The sequence below is a fragment of the Theropithecus gelada genome, chromosome 3 (genome assembly GCF_003255815.1).
Source record: "Theropithecus gelada isolate Dixy chromosome 3, Tgel_1.0, whole genome shotgun sequence".
NCBI lineage: Eukaryota > Metazoa > Chordata > Mammalia > Primates > Cercopithecidae > Theropithecus > Theropithecus gelada.
In genome coordinates this window covers 159746142-159772749 of record NC_037670.1, presented here as the reverse complement: position 1 = coordinate 159772749, position 26608 = coordinate 159746142, and the positions used below count along the sequence as shown (strand labels likewise).

Here is a 26608-nt window from a genome sequence, read left to right as displayed (position 1 = left end):
CTTCTCTTATACTTTATCATAATCAGAAACTAAAACCATCAAAAATTCTTCTGGAACAACCCACTCCAAAGAGTCCTGGAGGCCAAGGCAGGTGCAACCTTAGCTGCCAGCATTCAACCTTGGGAACTGCCCACCTCATTGAGTCCCTCCCCTCCCAGCCCCTCTTCTGCATCACAAATCTTCATCATCAAAGGTCTCTGTGCACTGCAACATGATCATCTCTTCGTCAACAGGAAAGGATGCTTCCTGCAAGACACATAGTGGAAGAGGTTCACTTTGTATCTGTGGGTCTCAGGCCCTGGCAGATAGGAAAGCTCTTGCATCTCTGGTGTGCCCAGCCCCCAGACTCTATCCTATGTCTCTTCAGCTGCATTTTCACTTCCAGCTTGGGCCAGGAAGCAAGGGCTCTAAGGGGGAAGGTCCCATTTCAATTTCACTCAACTCAGCACTCTGTGACCTCCAGAAAGGACAGAGCAGAACTGGCTTCTTTTTTATCCTGGGGATTTCCAGGGTCCCACGAGAGAGACAGAGGACCTCATAAGGCTTTATCCAAATGCTCACCAATAGAAAATGGTACACTGCACCACAGTGCTCCCACCAATGGAACACCATGCAGCTCGTTTCCAACAATAATGAGATAGTGCTCTATCTGTGGGATATGCTATTTACAAAGGGCAAAGTGCAAAGCAATGTGTATTGTAGGCTACTACTATTTGTGTTTTAAAGAATATATAATATCTGTAGAATATCTTTGGATGAGTGTACAAGAAACTGGTCACTGCAGTTGCCTCTGGGGAGGATATGGGGTAGGAAGCAAGGAAGAGAGAGAGAGAGACTAAGTAAATGTCTATTGTATATCTTTTGGTAACTTGTAAATTTTATGCCATGTACATGGGTTACCTATTACGATTTTTTTTTTTTTTAAGCAGCAGTACTGTGGCTGGTTATGGTAGCTCAATCCCTGTAATTCCAGCACTTTGGGAGGCCAAGGCAGGTGGATCGCCTGAGGTTAAGAGTTTGAGACCAGCCTGGCCAACGTGGTGAAACCCTGTCTCTGCTAAAAACACAAAATAATTAGCTGGGTGTGGTGGTGTGCACCTGTAATCCCAGCTACTCGGGAGGCCATGGCGCAAGAATCTCTTGAACCTGGGAGGCAGAGGTTGCAGTGAGCCAAGATCACACCATGATTGCATGCCAGCCTGAGTTAAAAAAAAAAGCAGCAGCACTGTTTGCTTAGCAAGGGTTTCTCAGTCCCTAAAGGGACATTGTAAACAGTGATCCCAGCCAACCCCTCAGGACTCTCCATGACTTCTTCCTCTAAAAATACGTTCCTGAGGTTTTGCTTCTGTCTCTCTCCATCCCAGCAGAAAATGACCCCTGTAACTTGTCGGCCCTGCAGTTCGGGGTTGATCCCCATGGACCCAGGTGGCATCCCTGACCCCAGTCAACCATCTAATGAATGTGGGACCTGGTCCCAAGGGTGACATTCTGATAGTGGGGACAACCTCCACAAACTGAGCCTTTCCTGCCCTGGAGAAGCAGTTCCCATTCACCATGCTCTCCTGATAGGAGCAGGGAAATAGGGATCAAGAGTGTCAGGGAGGTGGGACCACAGTCTCCAGGCAAATCATGTGGGCCCCTTGTTCAGTGGGAAGACAATGGCAGAGGTTGAGAGGAGAATGAAACTTTTCTGTTTACACCAGAGTCTATCAAAGCCTGAGTCCTCCTGCCCCAGAGACTCAGACAGCTTATTCAAAATGCAGATTTCTGGGCCCCGCTCTTGCAACACTGAGGCATCGGGAATCTAGGAGTGCTGAAGTTTGGCATCTTTGCTTTGTTTTGTTGTTGTTGTTTTGAGAGTCTCACTCTGTTGCCCAGGCTGGAGTACAGTGGCATGATCTCAGCTCAGTGTAACCTCTGCCTTGTAGGCTCAAATGATCCTCCAAACTCAGCCTCCTGAGTAGCTGGGACTACAGGCATGCACCACCACACCGAGCTAATTTTTGTATTTTTTGTAGTGATGAGGTTTTGTCACATTGTCCAGACTAGTCTTGAAATCCTGGGCTCAAGTGATCTGCCCACCTCAGCCTCCCAAAGTGCTGGGATTCCAGGTGTGAGCCACCGCGCCCGGCCACACCTTTGCTTTGTATGGACACTGGAATCCCGGCTTGTTATCTTTTCTGCCACATGTGGAGAAGGAGGGAAAGCAAAGATTGTCCTTTTGTCTATTCTCAAAGTCTTGATAAAGTGGGCTAATTTAACTGTATCTGAGAGAAAGAGGGGACAACTGGTCCAGGGGACAGTCACCCAAGGATTGGTGGGAAGGGGAGAGCAGACTGCAGGGAAGGGCTGGGACAACTGGTCCAGGGGACAACCACCCAAGGATTGGTGGGAAGGCGAGAGCAAACTGCAGGGGAGGGCTCCATGTGAGGATTCGCCGTGGTCCCAGCAGAGGGAAATGAAGACTGAGTTGGAAAAGGGCAAGTTATACCTTAGCCTATTGAACAGGTATCCTGACTATTTTTAAACAAATATTTGCTATTATTATAACTTACCTTTTAAATAAACAGTTGTATTATTGCTAAATTAGTAAAGAAAAATCCATGGCTATGAATCTGAAAGGACCTGTCCCCTTGGTGGCTCAGGCATAATCCCCCTTCCCTGACAAAATCTTCCAGGAATGGCCCTCCGAACCAAGAGCCCCACTACTCATAGCCCACTCTAAGTGGAACAATCTGGAGGCAGACATTAATATCCTTCAAAAGCTGACAGCAAATATTACTGAAGATGATGAAAATTGTAGAAGGTGATGAAATAGCTCAGTGTTTTGGGAAGGTGTCAAGGGTTCACACAACATTTATGAATGCCTGTTGAGAGTCAGGCCCCTGGGATAGGGTTCCTGCTTCAAAGGGCTCCCAGTCCAGGTCTGCCTTAGAGCAGTTGTTCCCAACCTCTATGGAACCAGGGACCAGTTTCATGGAAGACAATTTTTCCACAGACCTGGGAGGCAAGGGTAGTTTCAGGATGGAACCGTTTCACCTCATATCATCAGGCATTAGTTAGATTCTCATAAGGAGAGAGCAACCTAGACCCCTTGCATGAGCAGTTCATAATAGGGTCTGCCCTCCTATGAGAATCTAATGCCCCTGCTGATCTGACACGAGGCAGAGCTCAGGTGGTCAGGCTCACCCTCTGCTGTGCATCTCTGTTCCTAGCAGGCCATGGATCTGTACTGGTCTGTGGTCCAGGGATTTGGGACCCCTGCCCTAGAGGACACCTCTCTGTCTTTCCTGTTTCCCTGGCTATCTTCCATTCATTCTACAGGATGTATCAGGCTGAAGGTGACCATCCATGGAGCAAGCTAGAGAGAATGAAAGAGTGTCTCTGCCCAGTGGCCCTTCATGGTATGATTGGGGTGAGGTCTGGTGACGGCTGCCCTTAAGAGCCCTTTTTGCTATCTAAGAGAGGTGGGCGGAGGTACCACAGCCCTCTACTCTGTCCTACCTGCTTTACTTGAGTGTTTGCACAGCTAAGGCCTTTAAAAAAGTCGATGATCTGCATATAGAGCTGAAACTTCTCCTCTGGGTTTTCTGGGTTGCAGCTGGCAAGCATTGAACTGACAATAGAAAGGAAGAAGAGACAACAAATATTCAGGATCCTGATCTTTCAACTGTGCTCCCCTCTCCCCTGAAAGATTTGGGTTACAGTGTGAACCAAGCACTTGGAAATCCTCAGACAGCCCAGACCTCTCCTTGAAAGGTCTGTGCTACCTCTGCTCACATATCATGTCTGGAATCCCCTGGAAAATCGAGACTGTGGTGAGACTGACTCCTGTGCCCTAATTTAGTGTTCTGAGCTGTGGCTGCTGGAACAAGGGAACAAGAGTTCCTCTATCCCTCAGTCAATCTTCTGCAGAATGCCCCCACGGTTCTGGTTCCACCGTGGCTGCTGAGGCAGCTCCGGAGCACGCTGCATGTCTTGAGTTCAGTTCGCTGAGTTGCCACTGCTCAGCAGGTCTAACGTGGAACTCAAGCCCTGGTGCAGAAAGGAGGCCTGTTGTGCAGGTTCTTTTCCTCCTGCCTGTCTGGGACAAGGGGAGAAGCCCTGTGTGACTCAAGCTTATGTCATCATAAGCAGCACAATTTGGAAGCAGACATTAAAATCCTTCAAAAGCTAATGGCAACTGTTATTGCGGGGCCTCAGAAGATGATGAGATAGCTCAGCCTTTAGGAAGGGTGGCAGGAGCTCATGCAACATTTAGGAATGCCTGCTGAGAGCCAGGCCCTGCAATGTGGACCCTGCTTCAAAGGGCTCCTTAGAGCACAGAGGCTGTGTGTCTGCAGGACAGCTGGCACGCACTCATTGTGAGTCAGGGGGCAGCCCTCACTTCCTCCCAGGATGAGGCCCCGCAGTCAGCTGAGGAACCCTCTGGCCCCAACCCCTGACTTTTCTAGGGAAAGTGGAATATTTTTAATAGATTGTTTTTCTGTTCCATCAGCAGTGCAGGGAGTTCTGAATATTGCTTGGCAAGGACAGGCTGGCAGCTTCTCGATGGTTGTCTTTGCAGCCCAAGCTCAGCACGGAAACAAGAATGTCTCTTCCAGCCAATTGCAGCAAAATGAAACTCAACTCACAGCTGAGAAGCGCTTGAGTCACTCTGTAAGGTCGATCTGGAGAGGACAAAGCCCTCCTCTGACAACCCCACTTCTCCCCAAGTCCATCTAGGCCTGGATGGAACAGGGAGAATGGAGGGAAAATGCTGATGTGTGGCCTGCCTGAAGCTCTGCCGAAAGGCCAGCTGGGTTACAGGAGACAGCTGTAGCCCCAAGGCCTCACAGGCACCCATAGGCCAGGCTCCCCTTGAGAGGACAATGGAGATATTCATTGGGATCACAAGGATATGTCACTCTCACTCCCAAAGCAGAAAAATGAAACATCCAGGATTCTTTTTAGCCATGACAGCAGCACAGGTGTCTGAAGAACCTGTGCCTTCAGGCCCTAAGACCACAGGTTTTTCAAGCAAAGCAGCAAGGGAATTTCAGTCCTAAATTATTTCTCTCTCAGAAAACACTCCTTTGGGACATGGTTAGTCAAGCTGCTTCTTGTTTTAAAATCTTTTCACATCTTATTTTGTGTCTTCCCACTTCATGGTGTCAGCTATCCTTTTCTCCCTTCCTTCCATATCCATTCCCATCAGCACCATGAAAAGCAGTAACCCGCTTTTGCAGAACTCAGACAGTCCCCTAAACTCAAGGCCCAGGCCTGTTTGCATGTTGGCCCTTATTCTCTGTGCCCCAGAGCCCCCTCCCGCCTTCTCCTTCCAGGTCAGCTGGGAGAACCTGCCTGCAAGTTGCCCTGGGAGCTACAGACTGATGGTTTGTGTTCTTCCAAAATTCATATGCTGAAGCCTAACCCCCAACGTGAAGGTGTTAGGAGGTGAGGGGGCTCTGGGAGATCATAGATTAGGGCATGAAGGTGAGCCCCTCATGATGGGATTAGTGCCCTTATAAAATAGGTCCCAGAGCCAGGCACTGTGGCTCATGCCTGTAATCCTAGCACTTTGGGAGCCGAGGTGGGTGGATCATCTGAGGTCAGGGGTTCGAGACCAGCCTGGCCAACATGGCAAAACCCCGTCTCTGCTAAAAATACAAAAATTAGCCGAGCATAGTGGCATGCACCTGTAATCCCAGCTACTCAGGAGGCTGAGGCAGGAGAATCACTTGGACCCAGGAGGTGGAGGTTGCAGTGAGCCAAGATCACACAACTGCACTCCAATCTGGGTGATAGAGTGAGACTCCGTCTTAAAAAAAAAAAAAATTAAAAAAAAAGAAATAGGTTCCAAAGAGATTTCTTGCCCCTTCACCATGTGAAGTTTTATCTAGAAGGTGCCCTCTGTGAAAAAGCGAGGCTCTGACTCTGCTGGCACCTTGATCGTAGACTCCCCAACCTCCAGAACTGTAAGAAATACATTTCTATTGTTTATAAACCATTCAGTCTATGGCATTTAGTATATAATGGACTTAAGGCAGGGATACAGCAGCCCTCAGCAGAGGTTAGCAGGACTAACACACACTGGGAATAGGGTGCAAAGTGAACAGATGACTTTCCACAACCTACAGCTGATAACCTGGTGTGTCCCAGCCCTGCACCAGGATGGAAGAATTTTCATCTCTAAAGACACCACAGATAATGTCATCCCCAGGTCTATGACACAATCCTAGAACCAGCTCACTTCTAATCACAGAAAAAAAGTGGATCCCAAGAATGCCCACTGAATTAGGCTCCAGATCTGGTTTGGCTCTGTGTCCCCACCCAAATCTCCTGTCGAATTATAATCCCCACGTGTTGATTATAATAAGGAGGGGCCTGGTGGGGGTGGTGATTGAATCATGAGGGTGGATGTCCCCCTTGCTGTTCTCATGACAGAGTCCTCACAAGATCTGGTTGTTTGAAAAGTGTGTAGCACTTCCCCCTTCACTCTCTCTCCTGTCACCATATGAGGATTTAGAGGTTTCCCCTTTGCCTTCCACCATGATTGTAAGTTTCCTGAGGCCTCCCCAGCCATGCCTCTTTTATAGCCTGTGGAAGTGTGAGTCACTTAAACCTCTTTTCTTTATACATTACCCAGTCTCGGGTAGTTCTTTGTAGCAGTGTGAGAATGGACTAATACAACACCCATCTAGGGGCTGCAGAGGAGAGGCTCCTGAACACCCCAGCAGGGGTGTGTGCATGCAAACACACACACACACACACACACACACACACACACCCCTCTCTCTCTGACTTACCACATTCATGCACATGCAAACTCACACAAACACACCTGCACACACACAATCTCACATCCACCCACACATGGGCACATGCTATCTCATACCCTCTTCCTCACCTGGAGCTAGATGTACTTGGAACCTCACTTTTGTCCAGGAAGCTTGCCACATCAAAGGCATCCTCAAAAAGGATCTGAAAGAAAGTACAAGACTTCATGTGTGGGAAATAACTTGACAATTTCACGCTTGCTCTGGGCTGCTGGGGAGCGATGAGTGGAAAGGCTCTGTCTTTACATCACACCCCAGAGGGCGTGCATGTCAGAGCGGGGGCCCACACCGGGGGGCTCTGCTTGGTGTTCTTCCTAGGGGGTGAATGCTAAACTCTAGAGTGCCCAGGACAAACTGCCAAGCCTGGAGGTGGCTGTGAGGGACAGGAAGAAATGGGGATTGTGACTCCTCTTGCCGAAGAAGGTGGGAGCGCAGGTGTGAGATGTAATTACCAGGGCCTCAGTTTACCACTGAGAAAAAGCTCATCAAAACCTCCAAAGTGGACAGATTATTGGAGCCCAGGGTCCTCAGTCTAGCAGTCTCATGCCAGGGCAGCTGAATGCAGAGGGTCAGGAAGGCTCTGGGTTAGGCTGCAGGCAGGCCAGCTCTCAGGCCTGCCCCTTGCTAGCTGTGTGACCTGGGACAAGTTACTTCATCTCACAAATCCTCCTCTATAAAATGGGAGTCACATCAGTGTCTACTCACAGGGCTATTCCAGTAATTAAGTAAGATAATGTATGTCAAGTATCTGGTTACATTTGAACATTACCTACTTTATAACAGATATACCTGACACATAACTGAACAGTACCTGCTTTATAAGAGACATATATGTTCATTGTGGAAATTTTGGAACATTGAAACAGATGAAGAAAATAAGAATTACTGAGAAACAATCCCACCCAGATGTCCATTGTTGACACATTGATCTAATTCTCTCCAGTCACTTCTCCCAGGTCTATAATATATGTTTCCAATTTGGAATCTTGCTATTTAGACAGTTTTTCATCCTGCTTCCCCCAATGTGTTAGAGGATATTAAATATGTTACAGAAACATGAGTTACACTTACTTGACTGCCAGATTTAGCAAATACAAATACGGGATGCCTAGTTACATTTTGAATTTCTGATAAAGAATGAATAATTTTTAGTATAAGAATGCTCCAAATCGTGCATGGGACGTTTTTGTATTAAAAATTTAACTGAACCTTTGGGAGGCCGAGACGCACGGATCACGAGGTCAGGAGATCGAGACCATCCTGGCTAACACGGTGAAACCCCGTCTCTACTAAAAAAATACAAAAAACTAGTCAGGTGCAGTGGTGGGCGCCTGTAGTCCCAGCTACTCGGGAGGCTGAGGCAGGAGAATGGTGTAAACCAGGGAGGCGGAGCTTGCAGTGAGCCGAGATCCGGCCACTGCACTCCAGCCTGGGTGACAGAGCGAGACTCCATCTCAAAAAAAAAAAAAAAAATTTAACTGGGCATGCTTTACTTTAACTGGCATCCCCTTTACACTGGCAGGTACTGGCAAGTTCTGCCAGGGTCTCTCCTCTCCTCTCCCCTCCCTGCAACACATAGCTCTTTCAAGAGGATTGATGTCTGCCCTTTCTTTCAATTGGCTTCCTGGAACTGAATCCCTTGGGACTCTGGCCCCTCTCTTAGTTTTCCGAACATTTTCTGTAGTCCTTCTACGTGATATCTCTGTGGTCATTTCAAAGATCTGGAAAGGAAAGACCTGTGATCCAGTGTCCATCAGCTCTGAAGCCCATCAGCTCCATGTTGCTCCCTGGCAGGCCTGAAACAGGGACCAAGAACTGAAATTCCTGTCCTTAAGCAATCAGCCCACCAAAGTCGCAGGCCACACATTGTGCTCACCTGTGCAAATCTCCCTCACAAGCCAGCCTGAGAGGGGACCCCACACCAGCCTCCACAGCCTTTCCAGAGTGCCACCACACTCACAGGGCAGCTCCTCTCTGAACTGAAATGGAGCAGTCCAGGGCCTCCCGGGCCCATCTGACCCCACTGCTGTCCTCTAACACAACAGTTGTGCAGCAGAACTCTCCAGGTGGACTAGGGGCTGCAGTGGTGTCACTGCACAGCAGGAGTAACTGTGGCTTTGTCCCTGCCTCAGGCATGGGAGTTCTCTGTTCTGCCTACCTTATCACCCAGCCCTGACCTGGCCTAAACCTGGGCACAGCAGTGCAGGCAGAGCCCTGCTTCTGGCCACAGCTGAGGGAATCTGCTGCCAGCTTCCCTTAATACCCAAAAAACCTCAGCCCATAGGCCTCCCTGAAAAACCCAGAAAAGCTGTTTCCATGAATTGGAGACATTAGATGATTCTGGTTGTTTTCTCTTTGGATGTGCTGGCATGCTGGCACAGTCAAGTTCGACAGAATGGCTCAGGCATTTGGTAGATACTGTCACGCATCACTTACTGATGGGGATAAGTTCTGAGAAATGTGTCCTTAGGCAACTTTGCCATGTGAACATCACAGAGTGTACTTATGCAAACCTAGATTGCATATATATATCTCTCTCTTTTTTTTGAGACGGAGTTTTACTCTTGTCACCCAGGCTGGAGTGCAATGGTGCGATCTCAGCTCACTGCAACCTCCACCTCCCAGGTTCAAGTGATTCTCCTGCCTCAGCCTCCTAAGTAGCTGGGATTACAGGCGCTCGCCACCATGCCCAGCTGATTTTTGTATTTTTAGTAAAGATGGTGTTTCACCATGTTGGCCAGGCTGGTCTCGAACTCCTGACCTCAGATGATCCACCCACCTTGGCCTCCCAAAGTGCTGGAATTACAGACTGGAGTCACCGCACCCAGCCCATATATTTTATATATATATATTTTTTTTTCATATGGAAAACCAAAAATCCAAGTTCCATTACTGAAGATCGATTATTTCCCCTACTTGATCTGCAACACCAATATCAAGTGCCATATATCAGGTTTCCATATGTGCTCCATTATCATCATTATACATCATAGACCATTGTATATGTGGTCTGTTGTTGCCCAAAACATCTTTACGTAGCCCATGACTGTCTTTTCCTTTCATTTTCTTTATATGAGACTCCAGGGCTTGGCACTTTGGGGCTGTAAACACGTCTGTTTGGCTGCCCTTTCATACACGCCTTGGGTACGAGGTCCTAATCATCTGGCTCTCTTGAGCCATCATGGAACAGAATGCATCATGGTGGACACAACATCAGAGGAAAACCAGAGCAGAAGCCAGGGTCTGGTGGACCAATGCTTGGGGGTCGGGGAAAGGACCAAGGCAGTAGCTGGTAGGCCACTGAACATCTGCACTGGAGTTCCCTCCAATAGGATCCACTGCACCAGCCACCAGGGAAGCTTGTTAAAAACGCGGATCCTGAGGCCCCACCCTCAGAGGCTATGATTCAGTGGGTCTGGGATAGCAGCCTGGCACCTGACTTTTTTTTTTCTTCTTCTTCTTTTTTGAGATAGAGTCTTGCTCTGTTGCCCAGGCTGGAGTGCAGTGACACAATCATAGTTCACTGCAGCCTTGACCTCCTGGGCTCAAAGGATCCTCCTGCCTCAGCCTCCTGAGTAGCTAGGACTACAGGTGTACACCACCACACCTCTCTACTTTTTAAAATTTTTGGTAGAGACACAGTCTCACCGTGTTGCCCAGGCTGGTCTCAAACTCCTGGGCTCAAGCAATGCTCCCACCTTGCTCGGCCTCCCAAAGTACTGGGATTACAGGCGTGAGCCACCGCACCCTGCCAGGCACCTGACGTTTAAAAAACTCCACAGGTGATTCAGTTGAGAAGCATCAGGGGAGATAATGGAGGGTTGACCATCAACAGGTGACCAAAGGGCAGAGTGGTGTGAAAAAATGTGTAATGAGAGAGATACAGCCACCGAAGCGGGAGCTGGGTGTTCTGGGCAAGTCACGCTGCTGGCTAGGCCTGCAAACTGGAAGGACAGGCCTGGGGGTGACATCTGTCTGTCACCAGGCTTGGGCCTGATAGCTGAGGAACCTTCTAAAAAATGGAGGCATTCCAGAGCTGTAAGCCCAGGGTCAGAGTCAATCGGAGGCTCTCTGGCCCTAAGACTCCACAGAGAGACACTGGGAAACTAGCATGTTGTCTCCTCAAAGGCGCCCCGACTGAGGAGCATTTGGAAAGTCAGGACAAGGGGGTGGCATGTATCAGGTGGAAGCCATGGATGCTAAATGTCCACGAAGCACAGGGCCTGTGCAGAGTGCGAATCGTCTGCCCCTCTAGAGGAGCGAGCGCAGCCTGGGCCGTGTGGTAGAGCAGTGTTCCGAGGCCGTCCTCATTCTGGAAGAGCAGCTGTGGGCCCACTTTTATCTCCGTGCTGGCCGACCTCAAATGCTACCTGATGTTCTGCTTTGCAGACTATGGCCACGGCCATTCTGACTAGCGTACTGAACGCTGAGAAATGCATTTACAGCGGCAGTTGTGGTGACCTCCCTTTCGCAGAGCGCTCCCAGTGCTCTTTAGGGTGGGAACTGACCGCCTTTCAAGGGCTGGACCTGATTGGTCCAAGTGTGATCCACTCTATGGCCAGTCATTGGCTCAGCAGGTTGGCAATTTGGCCAGTTCCGGCCAATGAGAGGGGAGGAGCGGTTCTGGAAAACTTCTGCCTTAACCCTTAAGAAAGAGCTTTCATAGGAAATCTTTGTCTTACCGGATGTAAAGTAGCAAGAATGACCGTTCGATTGCTCTAGCTGCCATTCCACAGCCACAGGGGCCGGGGGAGGTGGGGAGGGGAGAGAAAGATAAGAAACCAGGCAGAGCCAAAGGAGGCCAGAATCCACGCGGATGGTGAGCTCCTCTGCCTGCCTCGGACCTCCCCGGTGTGAGGAGTGCATTTCTCCATGGTTTAATAATCCAGGCCCTAGCAGCCCAAAGAATCCTAACTGAGACAACCTCCCAAGCCTTGTCTTCTGCCATCCCCAGGGAAAGGCCAGGAAACTAACCGCAGAAAAAGAAATACTGTTCCGTGGCCCCAAGGATAAGAAAATTGGAAACCTACCTTGGGAGCCGGAAGGCAAACTGCACCTCCGACCTGCTAAATGCAAAGCCCTGGTGTCCCCGGGCGAGGGCGAGGGTGGTTGCTGCGCCCCATCCACGCCACCGGGCAGGCCTGCTCACCTCCTCGGGCGTGGAGACCAGCGAGCAGCTGGCCCCCTGGCTGTCCACGCCGCTGTCCTTCACGCTGCCCTCCGCACAGGCTGGCTCTCGGCAGGCCTCCGCCAGGCTCGCAGGTCCGCGGTGCTTCTGCGCCCAGGCCTGCCGGAGGCTGGCCTTCCTCTCCTCCGAGAGGTTCTGCCACAGGTGGGAGATGGCCGCAGAGACGATAGGCAGCGCCGCCTCCTGCGGAGTAATGATCCCGCTGCCGGTGAGGAGGTCCATCGCCTGTTTGTAAAAGTTGAGATACCTGCAATAGAAGCGGCGCTGTCTCGCACCCCTGAAGCTCCCTCTCGAAGCGTCTCCCCGGGATTCGGTTCATGGCATGGACCCCAGCACACAGGCCCGGCCACGGTGCCACGGCTCACCAGGGGCTTAGACTTCTCTGACTCTGCACGCCCATGGCCCTTGGAGAGCAGAGCCTTCTTGGGGGCCATGAAGGACATAGACTTGGGTTTTGGGGCCCCTCCCCAAGTTCTCCCAGTCCCTGCCCCATGAAGCTCTCAGTGTTAGAGAGAAGCAGGTAAAAGGCGTAGCTGCCTCGGCTCTCATCCTAAGGGAGTATTCTTTAAAATTCTGAGCCCATGAACGTGTGGGCATGATAGCACTCCAGCTTTATCCTGCAGCCCGAAAGTCAGGCTCGGCTGTGGAGACAGCCTCCTGCTATTGAGCCAACTCCTCTGGAAGCCAACATGGCTGCTGAGGGGCCTTGAGTCTGTGGAGGAGGCAGTGGCAAGGTACGTCTGAGCCAGCCATTCCTATCTTTCCTACTATAAGACCAGTGCGGACTTGTGGGGACGTGTGTTTTGGGGGAAAAAGGGGTTAGCCCTCATAATCACCATCAGCTGTGCCCCCCACAAGGCACCCCAAATAAACACCCGGTCTAAGTAAAAACACTGTATGAGTGTATGTGCTATGCTAATGTAGCTTCGAGACTATTTCTCTAGCCTCTCTGCCAGTCCTGTCCCTGAGCCCCTCCCATATGAAAATCCTGGAGAGTTCGTGATTCAGGGCCTAGTATGAACCGTTCACTCCAGCTGGGGTACACAGCTGAAGCGTACTCCAGCCAGAACCTCTGTCCCCTTCCCCCTGGGAGGGAGCTCCGTGGGTGCACAAAGCCACCCCACCCAGCTGTTCACACCGTTCAAATTCCATGAGGTCAGGCGACAAAGTGCCTGGGGAGTATAAGAGCACTTTCTTCTCCTCTTCCTCCTCCTCCTCCTCTTCCTCCTCCTCCTCTTCTTCCTCCTCCTCCTCTTCTTCTTCCTCCTCCTCTTCTTCTTGATCTTCCTCTTCCCGGTCTTCCCCCTCCTCAGCATCCTTCCTGACTGCCTCAGTTGGGCACCAAGGGGAGGAACCATTCTGAGAAAAACTGTTTGACAGCAGGCTGGGAAAGAAAACAAACAAGACAACTATAGACTAATATCCCTCATGAATATGGACAAGACATTCTTAGCAACTTTAGCAAGTATACATGTATATGTATGTGTGTGTAGGTGTACACATCACGACCAAATGGATTTTTCCTAGGAATGCAAGATAACTGGTTCAACATTTGAAAATCAATCCATGCAATTCAGCATATCAACAGACTACAGAAGAAAAACCTCAATAGATGCAGAAAAGGCATCTGACAAAATCAACATCCATGAATGATAACAACTCTCAGCAAACTAGAAAAAAAAGGGAGTTTTGTTAACCTGATAAAGGGTATCTCAAAAAAACAAAAAACCTACCACTAACATCATGCTTAATGGCAAAAGACAGTTTCCCCTCTCAATCAGGAATAAGGTGAGGCTGTCCACTCTTACTACTTCTATTCAAAATTGTTCCGGAGGTTCTAGCCAGTCCAGTAAGGCAAGCAAAAGAAATTAAAGGAATATAGATTGGAGCAGAAGAAACAAATCTATCTTTATTTGCACACAGCGTGATTATCTGTGTGGAAAAATCTCAAATAATCTACAAACATGTCATTAGAACCAAGAAGGGAATTGAGCAAGGTTGCAGAAGACAAGGTCAGAATATAAAAATCAATAATATTGTTACATAGTAGCAATGAATAATTGGAAATTGAAATTTTAAAAAGCATCATTTACAATAGCATGAAAAAATGACATACTTAGGTTTAAACCAAAAGCTCAATCCATTAAAAAAAGGATAAATTGGACTCATCAAAATCTGCAAATTCTGCTCTTCAAAAGACACCTTGAAGAGAATGAAACAGCAGGATACAATTTAGAAAAGTCATGACCCGCACCCAGGGTCTCTTTATACTTATAGGAATAATCCCCAAGTTACCATGTTGAGTTAAAAAAGCAAGCTCGGCTCGACGCGATGGCTCACGCCTCCCAACACTTTGGGAGGCCGAGGTGGGTAGACACCTTCAGGTCAGGAGTTTGAGACCAGCTTGGCCAACGTGGTGAAACCCCATCTCTACTAAAAATACAAAAACTAGCCAGGTGTGGTGGCGGGTGCCTGTAATCCCAGCTACTCAGGAGCCTGAGGCAGGAGAATCTCATGAACCCGGGAGGCAGAGGTGGCAGTGAACTGAGATCATGCCACTGCAGTCCAGCCTGGCTGACAGAGTGAGACTCCATCTCAAAAAACAAAACAAAAACAAAAACAAAAACAAAAAAACCATGAGATCATAAAAGTACATTTCTCAGATCAGTTTCTCCTTCAAATTATGAATGTGATATATTAATAATGTTCCCTTTTCAGCATTTGTGACACCTTTTCTTAGGTTCCCAGGAGGCCTGGAATATAGTCTGAGATTTGCATTTTCCTGATTGTCATATGTAGCCTCCAGGAAAGCCATTAGTTGTGGCTTTAAAAAATACATATAGAAAAAGCTACCATATAATATAAACACTATGGTCTAATTTCTCTAAATAATAATGTGCAACTTTTTAAAAAACTTGATGGATTTTCTTGAAAACTAACATTGATTTTCTTTGAGTTCTGAGGTAATATATATTTTTGGGCTTTTGTGTATTTTCTGCATCTTGTATGATAAGCATGGATCATTTTTATAATTGGGAAAAAATTGAATGCATGTTACTAGAATAAAAGAGAAAGGAATGGTCTCCAGCATATGGCTGTTTTGGATGGTGAGCAGCAACCCTGACGGTTCTGCAGGCCTGAGGGGAAGGGTGAGTTGCTACCAGACAGCACTGATGGCTGTGAGGGCACAGCAGGTCCCCAGGTTCCTGGGGTTTGCGGTGTCTTACCTGTCATTTCCAGAATACATGCTGGCATATTCTTTCTTGACCTCCTCTAAGCTGCTTGCATGCCCATCCTCCAGGTTGAAGGATGCTATTGGGGAGTTGAAGGCCAGGAACACAAAGAGAAAAGTCAGGCCTCTGTTGGAGTCTCTCCCACCCTTCTGGCCCAGGTGGGCCATGGGTGGGACCCCGAACCCTCCAGGGTCAGCATTAGGGAGACCAGAGCCCAGTTTCTCCTTCTAGGTGTGAGGGGAGAGCCTTAGACAAGCAACAGCCCACTTTTCCTCTGGCCTCTGAAGATGAGATCAGGTGCCTTCAGCAGCACTCCAGTAGGGAACTCATCAAAGTCTCATGTCCTGGTGCCTCTGGCCGGTCTTGCTGGACTGCAGGCTCACTAAGGACAGGGACCCTCAACATCGGCCCAAGCACAGTTCCTGGCACACAGTAGGCCCTCAATAAATATTCGTTGATTCATTGTAACCCAACTTCTGTTTTCGATAGAAAAACGGAACCAGTTTTCTCCAGGGAGGGAGATGGGGTTGGCAAGTAGGGATCCATTACCTTTCAGCTTCAACAAATTATCCAGGGTTTGCTCCAGTTCCGGAATATGACTCTTTGCCTTATTCAGAACCTGCCACTGAGGATAGACAGACAATGCTGAAAGCCAGCCTCTCACTGCAGAGACTGGTTTTGTGGACCAAGGAATCCCTTCCCAGGACTGAGGCTACGCTCCCTCAGATGCAAAGTCACATCCCTTAACTTCGTCAGTGAAAAGAATAGGAAGTTCGTTCTGATGCACAGGAGGCACTAAATTTTGTTTGTAGCCTAGAAATGGGTTCTCACCAAAATGCCAAAGGATTTGGAAAGAGTTAAGCTTTGTTCAGCAAATTGCTAGTGCTGTAGAAAGGCAAATGACTACACAGGCGGCTTGAAGGTGGAATAACGAGTGATGAAAGAGGCGCAGTCTGCATGAACGTCAACCCCAGGCTTGCACAAAGCAGAGCTAGACTTCAGCTCAGTTGTAACATTGTGCAAAGGGCTAGTTAATATTAAATGTCCTATTCTCCCACTATTTTTATTTGCTAACTGCATACTCTCCAGATGATCTAAAAACTTATCAAATGCTGTCAACCCAAACTCTAAATTTCCCTCTTTCCCTTTTTCCCTCCCTCCCTCTCTCCCTTCCTCCCTCCCCTCCCTTCTGCTTCCCTCCCTCCCTCCTTCCTTCCTTTTTTCCTTCCTTCCTTCCAACTTCCTTCCTTTTTTTCTCCCTCCCTTCCTCCCTTCCTTTCTTCCTTCCTTCCTTCCTCCCTTCCTCCCTTCCTTCCTTTTTCTTTCCCTCCTCCTCTCTCTTCCTTCCTTCTTCCCTCCTTCCTTCCTGTATGTAACATTATTAAAGTCAAAATGGTAACAGCAAGATCATTCAAAAATGAGCAATGCTAAATGTTGTTTGTTAGGCTGACCACCTATATCTGTCAGGGGCTGCATGCATCCCTTGGGCATGTACAAGGGCAAAACTGTGTGCTAAGTCCCAGGGATACAGAGTACATAAGACAGTCCCTGCTCTCAGGGTGCTGACCTCTGACGGGGAAGACAAGCAAGGAAACAACCCCTCATAACACAAGATAGAATTAAGTAGGTACTAACAAGGGGTAGAAGCAAAGGGCTGTGGAAATGTACAAGGAGGAGGGAATAGTCCAACTGGAGGGGTCCAGAAGATTCCATGGAGCAGGGCAGCTGAGCAGAGTGAGTCAAGCCCAGCTTTGAAGTGTGCACAGAATCCCAAAGGCAGAGCTAACTGCATGAGCAGAGACACAGAGGCCATGAGAGGCAGGCCTGGTTCAGGGAACTGCTGCAGTGAGATGTGGCCAGAGTGTGGGGCGGGCATGGGCGGGACCCCAAAGCAGCTGGGGGCAGAGCAGCCTGGGATTTCACATTCTAGAGTCCAAGGATTCTGGTGGGTGCCTAAAAAGGAGACTTGAGGGGGGCTGGAGTCACAGCGCTCTGCCAGCCTGAAGAGAAGGTGAAGGGAACCGCAGCTACACGATGACACAGTCAGTTGCAACTCCCTGAGCACTCCTATGTGTTTTGCTCTCTCCAATCCCAGAGTTCATGTCCATGCTGGTGGGTCAGCAAGGACTTGGAACTCGGGGCTGACTGATTTCCAGCATCTGGGGCTTGTTCGTAGGGTGGAAAGATGATTCTCCAGCTGCTATGGTCTGAATGTGTCCCCCCAAAATTTAGTATATTGAGACCCAATCTCCGATATGATGCTATTAAGAGGTGGGGACTTTTGGAAGGTGATTAAGCTGATTGGTGCCCTTATAAAAGAGTCATGAGGGAACCTGTTTGTCTTTCCCCCGTGTGAGGACACAGCAAGAGAGCCCTGTCTATGAACCAGACAGCATGCCCTCACCAGACACCCAATCTGATGGAACCTTTGTCTTGGACTTCACAGGCTCCAGAACCAGGAGCAATAAACTTCTGTTGTTTATAAATTTGTCTAGGGCATTTGTCACTACCCCAGCAGAAGTGGCAGCTCCAGGCCAGTCCCTGCCTTGCAGCACAGTCCCTCCACATGTGAAAATGTCTCCTCCCCTGTGGAAATGCCCCCTCTCCTCCTCTAGGTCCCCATACCTTTGAGGCTGTGAGATCAGACTGAGAGTACACTGTCCTCCTGAGGTTGTTGAAGAGCGCTGCCAGGGTGGCTCGGTGGCGGGCCTGGGACAGGCGTCTCCGGGCCACCCGATGCTCAAGCTCCTGCAGCTGTGCTGGCAGCTGGGGTGTCGCTCTGTCATGGGGGTTGCTGCTTTCTTCAGGGGTTGCCATTATAAGCTGTAATGCACTATTATGCTTTTTTTGCCCTAGATAATAAAAATACAATATTAAAGGAAAAGGAAGGCAAATTGAGGCAGGCAGAAAGGAGGCACCCTTCCCAAGTAAAGGCCCCAAATTCATTCCCTCATGAATTCAGTTATTGGTGAGATTTACAGTGAGAGAAATTTGACAAGTTTACAAAAGCCCTTTGAAGGTGATGTTGGTCAATTGCTAATTAAGAAAAGTAGATGGAGATTATACATGGTCAACACAAATTCTGTTATTGAAGCTCAACTCCTAAAATTGCAAACCACCCATATAGGACTTAACAGTTGAGGGGTCCTGGGACTTACCTCGAAAGGTTCCAACACATTGCAGGTACTCACCAGACACTTGTTAATTTCAGGGGTTAATTTTAAGCGTGGCCAAGGAAAGCAGCCATATCCTGAGATCTCAGGCTTTACTTTAGTCTGTTCAAAGCCAAACAGGTACTTGTCCCCACTGTGAGGTCTTTTTCTACCTTAAGAATGCCACCTCTTTTATGTGGGTAGTAGTTACGCAGGTGTATACATATGAAAAAAAATCCCTCAAGGGGTACACTTTAGACTCGTGAATTTTTTTGTGATACACCTCAAGGAAAAAAAAAAGAAAACAAGAAAATTCAATTTACCACCTGTGCAAGCAAGAAGTCACCCAATGACAGAGAAGTGAAAGCCATTTTGCCTTATCTTGCCTCTAGTGGGTTCTGGAGGTGATCACTGTGTCCTTCTTTGTCACATCTGAGCTTACAAGCAAGAGGCCCTTCCCTAGGAGAGGCGATTCTGGGACTCATATGTAATTGTTTTAATAAGATACAGGGGCCAGGGCCTTTTACCTGAGCCATAGACCCTTCCATCAGGCCTCACCCCACCACTCAGAGAGCTATTCCCCACTAGCCTGCCTGCTGTTTGAACAGGGAGGATGCGACTTCGTCCCTTCTGTACCCTCAGTGCGTAACACAGAGCCTGACCCCATTAGGTCCTCAGTGCCGGAGTTTCTGATGAATTACAGTGAGAGGTTTCCACTAGGTCCACTCCCCGCTGAGCTCAGTCCCGCTGTACAGAGACAATGCATGACCTCCGCCACGGGTTTGTTAATTTTGAGGTATGTTAGGGTCACATGTGGAGACTGTTGAAAATATACATGCCCAGGCCCTGCATCGAAAACATCGGATCTGAACCCAGCGTGCAGCTCCCCAGGTGATTCTTATATTTTCACAATTTGAGAGCCACCATTAACTCTTGATTTGTGTGTCAAGCATCACCACAGCTGGCAGCAGCTGGAAACAGAATCTTCATTAAGGGATTATGGGGAAGCGAGATGGAAGACACCTTTCCCACTATGTTTTAGTACGGAAAATAGGCCAATGAGATGGTAAACCCAATCAGGCAGTGTGAGATGTTAAAACACTTTTTAGGTCAGAAAACAACTTCTCATCAATAATCTGGTCTTCCCCAGTGTATCGACTTTTCCTTGTTTTGCTTTTTGGAACAGGGCAGGAAGATGGGAACAGTGATGCTGTGGTTGCCCCCGCTGGTCCCTGCATGCCTCTGTCACATCTGTTACCAGGAGTTACACTGTGGTATCTTCCAAGGGAAAACAGCATGAATCTGCAGAGGCCCCTCAAGCCCAGCTCCAGGGTTATGTTAGATTAGAGCCTATGCCTTTATGGTCTTCAATTTCCAGACACCAACTAATCTTTAATAGGAAGCAAAGTGAAACTGTGAAGATTTTGAACTGCCCAGGGAAAATGAGAACTTTTTGAACAGAAGAATGTAGGGTTCTTTTTTTGTTTTTTGTTTTTACTTGTTTAAATTAAGGAGCAGCAGATGTGCCTGGACACCAGGGGATTTAGGTTAACATACATTAAAAAGGGAAGCAGGTGGGAAGCATTGTTAGATGAATAGAGGTATAAAAATAACAGGGTCCTCCCAGGACCTCAAGTTCTCTAACAGTCTCAGGATACTAACACCAAAGGCCTCTGGGCTTGTAGGGAGTCTGGAGTTCTCCCAATGCCAGTGCTGGGTGTCCTCCCTTCTGCCCAAACAAGCTCAGCCTGAAATTCCGGGATGGCTGTGTGGACAGTTTCAGCCCTGGACAAGGGTGCAGTCCTCTGCCTCCCCGATAGGGGGCAGATTTCCCACCAGTCGCCTCTAGGGGCCGCCAGGGCTGCTCGCCCCTAGGGGACAGCCCCAGAGCCTGCTGGCCAAGCTGCCTGGAGCCGTGGCCTCCATCTTGCCTGCCCCTAGGTGCCCCCTGGTCAGGAGCTGGGGGAAATTTCCACCCCTCCCCTGGCTCACGGAAGGGGCACACAGCAGGAAGAATGGGAGATGACCCTCCTACTCTGCTTTAAGGGCAGAATCAAGCCCTGGAGATGTTACTCTTAATTAGACCTCGAGTGATTTTCAATGTCTTCTCTCTAGATCCTGCCTTCTGCTCACAAGGCATTCTTTCCAAGTTATTTCGATTGACTTGGAATTTTTTCTTCTCTGTGGCCCTGACAGGGTCTTAGGTAGATCTTTGTTAGACAGAGCTTTTTTTTTTTTCTTTTGAGACGGAGTCTCGCTCTATCGCCCGGGGTTGGAGTGCAGTGGCATGGATCTCCGCTCACTGCAACCTCTGCCTCCCGGGTTCAGTTCAAGCGATTCTCCTGCCTCAGCCTCCTGAGTAGCTGGGATTACAGGCGCCCGCCACCACGCCTGGCTAATTTTTGTATTTTTAGTAGAGAAGCGGTTTCACCATGTTGGTCAGGCTGGTCTCGAACTCCTGACCTCGTGATCCGCCCGCCTCGGCCTCCCAAAGTGCAGGGATTACAGGTGTGAGCCACTGCGCCCCGCCGACAGAGCTCTTTTTATCTAATAATACACTTGGGTCTGTCTGGTCAGCACCTGTGACTTGTGTGAAGGGCTGGCTGGCCTGGAACAAGTGCCTCAGAAGTTACTGTCTAGGATGGGGAGAGGAGGGCAGGACCCTCCGCCTCATTCCAAGATTAGCCGTTTGACTAGGAAGGGGCAGTGAAAGATACTGTGAAAGGGGGAGCTAACTATTGTAAAAATGAGATCAAGAAGTGATCTGTTATTTCAAAACAAAACTGTGCTCTCCTAAAAGCCCTGTGCAGTTCAAAGTATGTCAAAGAAACTGCTCTCAGCAGTGTAAGGAATTATAGCAGTGTAGAGAAAATATTCTGGAACTCTCCTCCCGAGGGCCTGGAACTGCATTTTAATAGCCTTGAAAACTCAGAATCTCCCAATTGCCCCTTTGGTTTGCTCCCCTGCTCACCAATCTTTATTCCATGACCTACTGCCCCTCCTTCCATCTATAACACCATCTCTGTCTGCCCTGGTCTGCAGTTTCTATGGATCTAGAGCCAACTCGCCCTTCAATTCCCGGTTTAAGTCCCAGTTCCTTTAATGAGTTTCCCAGTCCCAGGCCACACTGGTTTCTAAGTCAATCATGTTCTGGCAACAACTCAGAAAAATCTTTGGTCAGGACCTGTGTGTCAAGCATCAGTTGTGTCCCTCCCAGGAAGTGGTACCATGCATAGACATAGATGATTAACTCAAGCTTCCCTTTCTTGGCTGCCTCTTCTAAACTAAAACCACTGAGAATTCTATTGCCTGGACTACTAAGACAAAAATCTCCCAAACATGGGGATGGGCAGAGACACTGGGTTGAATGAGCTAAAGGAAAATGAAGATTAAGAGAAAAGCTTGGTGGGTGGAGGGGAAATAACATCTCAGTTCCACCCTAACCCAAAAGACCTCTCCGCATCCCCTTGAGAAGGCTTCAAAATCTCTTTCAAGGTGATGTTGGTCAGTTGCTAATTAAGAAAGGTAGTGAAGATTATACAGGGTGAAGAAGCTGGATATCCTATCCAGACTTGGAAAACTGGTCATGCTTGGAGAGGTGAATGTGAATGTTTGGGCACCTAAAATGAGCGAGAATTGAGGGAACTCACTACGGAGATAGTAGTTTGAAGGAAGCTAATCTTAAGGATGATGCAGAGACACAGTCAAAGATGGGATGAGCTGGTAAAGGGAAAGGCAAGTTGGGTTATGGATTGGCTTGAGATCTGGGTCATAACCATAGCTTCAGGCTAACCCACCTTGTGACCTTGTGACTTTGGATGAGGCAAGAAATCTCTCTAGTACACACACACACACACACACACATATACACACATCACAAACACACACACATATATATACACACATACACACACACACATATATATATAAAAAGATGGGGTCTCACTATGTTGCCCAGGCTGGTCTTGAATGCCTGGGCTCAAGTGAATCTCCTGCCTCAGCCTTCTAAAGTGTTGGCCTTACAAACGTGAGCCACCACCTCTGGCCTCTAGTTCTTAATTTTTTTTTCTTGTTGTTTTCCTCTTTCGAGATAGGGTCTCGCTCCATTGCCCAGACTGGAGTGCAGTGGCAAGCTCATAGCTCATTGTAGCCTCAAACTCCTAGGCTCAAGTGATCCTCCCACTTCATCCTCCTGAGTAGCTGGGACTACAGATGTGCACCACTGGGCCTGGCTAAATTTTTTTGTAGAGATGGAGTCTCACTATGTTGCCCAGGTTGGGCTCAAGTGATCCTCCCATTTTGGCTTCCCAGAGTGCTGGGATTACAGGCATGAGCCACCATGTCTGGCCTTAATTTATTTATCTACATAAAAGAGGTAAAAATTCTTTAACTAGATTATAGTCTGAACGTTTTTGTTTTTAAAATGTCATTGCCAGCCGGGCGCGGTGGCTCATGCCTGTAATCCCAGCACGTTTTGGGGCCAAGGCAGGCAAATCACCTGAGGTAAGGAGTTCGAGACCAGCCTGGCCAACATGGTGAAACGCCATCTCTTACTAAAAATAGAAAAATTAGCTGGCATGGTGGCAGGCACCTGTAATCCCAGTTACTCAGGAGGCTGAGACAGGAGAATCACTTGAACCCAGGAAGTGGAGGTTGCAGTGAGCTGAGATCATGCCACTGTACTCCAACCTGGGTGACAACAGCAAAACTCCGTCTCAAAATAAAAAAGTCATGATCATGATTCTATGAGTATCTGGAGCAATAAAAAAAAAATAAGCCACTCAAAACCAATAGAAGTGGGGTATGGATCACAGAGCAGTATGAGAACCTTCGTCTTAAGGAATTTTGGAGACTTATGTTTATGAACAAATGTTTACTGAACACTTTCTCTGTGCAAAGCCCATTTATTCTGCAGGAAACTGGAGCCCAAAATAATATTAGGCATTTCAGAATGGCCATAGCTCTAACATATTTTCCCCTTTTAAAAACTTATTGCTGCCCAGGTGCAGTGGCTCTTGCCTGTAATGCTAGCACTTTGGGAGGTCGAAGCAGGAGGATCACTTGAGCTCAGGAGTTTGAGACCAGCCTGGGCAACGTGGCCAAACCCCATTTCTACAAAAAATACAAAAATAGAAAAATTATCCAGGCGTCATGTGCCTGTAGTCCCAGTCACCCAGGAGGCTGAGTTGGGAGGATCACTTGAGCCTGGGAAGCAGAGGTTGCAGTGAGCTGAGATCGTGCTATTGCACTCCAGCCTGGGTGACAGAGTGAGATTCTGTCTAAAAGCAAACAAGTGAACAAACAAAACCAAAACTTATTGCTGTGTTCAAGCTTGTTCATGAGATCTCAGCTTGCCAAACATAACCTTTCAGTCTAACAAAGTTAGAAGGCAGCTTCATTGATACCTTCTTCCAAAAGGGCATTTTGTGAGGATTAACACTGTCACATGACATATTTTTGTTAATTGTCATCTATAAAGCAGAGCATACTTTCATGACCACATATTTTCCTATTAAAACGCTATTTAATATCCACTCAGAGCTGACATTTAAAAAACTCCCTAGACTAAACTTTTAAAAAATGCCCTCACCTTCTCCAAGTTTCAAAGAAATGTTCATTGTTAAGCATCAGTCCACAAAATATTTGAGTGTGATCCATTCTCATTAGCAAGCCCCAGACAATACAATACACTCGATAATGTACTGCAACCCACAGGCAGCTTCATTTGATTCTCTATCTATATCAAATTATGTAAAAATAATCCAGAATTGGCTGGGTACGGTGGCTCATACCTGTAATCCCAGCACTTTGGGAAGCTGAGGTGGACGGATCACCTGAGGTCAGATCGAGACCAGCCCGGCCAACATGGTGAAACCCCTGTCTCTACTAAAAATACAAAGATTAACCGGGTGTAGTGGCCCACACCTGTAGTTCCAGCTACTCGGGAGGCTAAGGCGGGAGAATCGCTTGAACCTGGGAGGCGGAGGCTGTGGTGTGCTGAGATCGCACCATTGCACTCCAGCCTGGGTGACAAGAGCGAAACTCTGTCTCAAAATGATAATAATAATAGTAATAATAATAATCATCATCATCCAGAATCACTCTCAAAAATATAGGTAGCCACGAAGACGGATACAAAGGCTCCTGTGAACCTCGCGCTAAAAGTTCACCTGTTTGGCTCCACTGCATCGAATTCATTCGCGTCTACACAAACACTCATATGCCCAAGGGCATCTTTCTGGAGAGGAGCGTTCAAAGGATACTTACTCGCCGACGGTGCACGCGACGTCCCCACTCCCGGGACAGCAGTCACCTGGCCTCGTGTGCCGGAGTGGGGATCGCGGCTCCTGCCTGGGTCAGAAAACAGACCTGGCACCTCGTTACAGGAGTGGAGACCAATCGCGGCTCTGTCCCCGGCCGCCACAGCCAATGGAGATGCGCGCTGACGGGCCAATGGGCGTGTGGGCAGTGGAAGAAACAGTGTTACAAGTTGTTCGAAGGCGACAGAAAAAGGACTGAGAAGAGAGAGGGGCGGGGCTGACTCTCACCTCGCAGGGTCGCGAGGGGTCAGGGAGGGGACCCCCGCGTCAGTCATCAGCTCGGGGGCGCCACACAGCCTTCATGTGCCGTCGGAGGACTAAGTAGATGCCCTCCAGTTGGTTCCACTCACCTGGCATTGAGCCCCAGTTTTCTCATTCCTCAAATGGGGGCAATGCCACCAGCTTACAGGGTTGTCCTGAGGGTTAGGGAAAACCCCTTAGATAAGGGAATCAAAATACCAGGCTCGCTGTCTCAAGCGAAAACATGAGAAAACGGCATGAAGGAAATAGACGCATAAAAAGGAGAGAGGGGAATAACATTTAAAATAAGGCAGGAAGAAATAGAGGATGCGGAGAAAACGGGGTGCAGAGAAGGGACCTTTAATAGCTCAGATTAAAATATCAAGAATAAGAGAGAAAAGGGGTTCACTCTGGGCAGTGGGAAGTAGGTATTCTTTCAGTTTGGAAAAAAAAAAAATTCATTTTTCCTCCCCAAATATAGATGTACTCTCGTTTAGGCTTCTTTTTGCTTGTGTCCTTATATCCTGAAATATTTCGTGATGCTCATGATCCCACTATATCTGGTTGACACTGGTGGGGGTACCAGCGAGTCTCTGCACATTTGGTAGCAGATGCAGGACCAAGTCCCTCGAACTGCCTGGCTCAGGGCCGGTGCACGGTGCAAGAAGCATGGCTCCGCCCAGGCGCCCCCTTGCTGCCATCTGTTGGGTGAGCTCCTTCACTCCTGAGGCAGGGGTGAAACAGGGGTCACACGCTTAGCAGGCGTAGCAGGGGATTCTGGATTAGAATCCACCTCGCAGGCAATGAGAGGGCTATCAACGAGCCCCTACGGAAAGCACGCAATAGGGTACCCGGCAGGCTTAGACACTCAGGAAGTTTGACGTCAGTGAGATGGTGTCCCACACATAAAGAAACTGTCACATAAAAACATAAAAACCTTCCAGTAAGGGTCAATTCTCATTCTCACTTTCTAGCTTTTTTTTTTTTTTTTTTTTTTGAGACAGGTTCTCGTTCTGTCGCCCAGGTTGGAGTGCACTACAGCCTCACTGCAGCCTCGAATTCTCGGGCTCAAGCGATTCTCCTGCATCAGCCTCCCGAGTAGCTGGGACTGCAGGCCTGCACCACCACGCCATGCTAATTTTTAATTTTTTGTAGAGACAGGCGTTTCTAGGAAAATTTAAAATGTTGATTTCACTCCAAAATTCTGCTTGGGTCGGCTGCCACCCTTCTGGCTCTCACGCAGTCCTCGATCTAGGGTCACTGAGGGCTTTAAAGTGCTTGTCACTGCCCCACTCCACCCCCACTCCCTGACTTCTCTCTCTTGGGCCTGCCCACCACCAGCACTACCTGCAGTGTTGCTGGGGACCTAGGAGTTTGTGAAGCTCTGTCTTGGGGAGCCTTATCCTTGCACCAAGATGACACAGAGTGGTTTGGAAACTGACCTCTGACCTGCCGCAACCTTTCATGTAGTCACCCCACCTCCCACCCCAACCACTGCCACACACACAAGCAGATGTGCACCCAGAAAAAATGTCGTCCTGGGGGGAAAGTTACTAAGAAGCTTACTTACCTGCCGCAGCCTGATTTCTTGATTGAAAATGAGGATCTTGTCCACTTCAATCTTCCCCACAGCTGCAAGGCAGAAGGCTCTGCCCAT

At 48.4% G+C, this 26608-nt stretch overlaps 1 protein-coding gene across 1 annotated transcript; it reads right to left on the bottom strand.

The window, feature by feature from the left end:
- Window positions 1–171: 171 nt before the first annotated feature.
- Window positions 172–26608, bottom strand: STRA8 (stimulated by retinoic acid 8). The gene is made up of 9 exons (XM_025381082.1): window positions 26522–26608; window positions 17865–18062; window positions 15789–15864; window positions 15234–15318; window positions 13349–13375; window positions 11968–12253; window positions 6890–6963; window positions 3505–3616; window positions 172–246 (listed from the first exon to the last, which is right to left on the bottom strand). The coding sequence occupies exons 1-9, from the start codon at window positions 26606–26608 to the stop codon at window positions 172–174; spliced, it is 1020 nt and encodes a 339-aa protein (XP_025236867.1).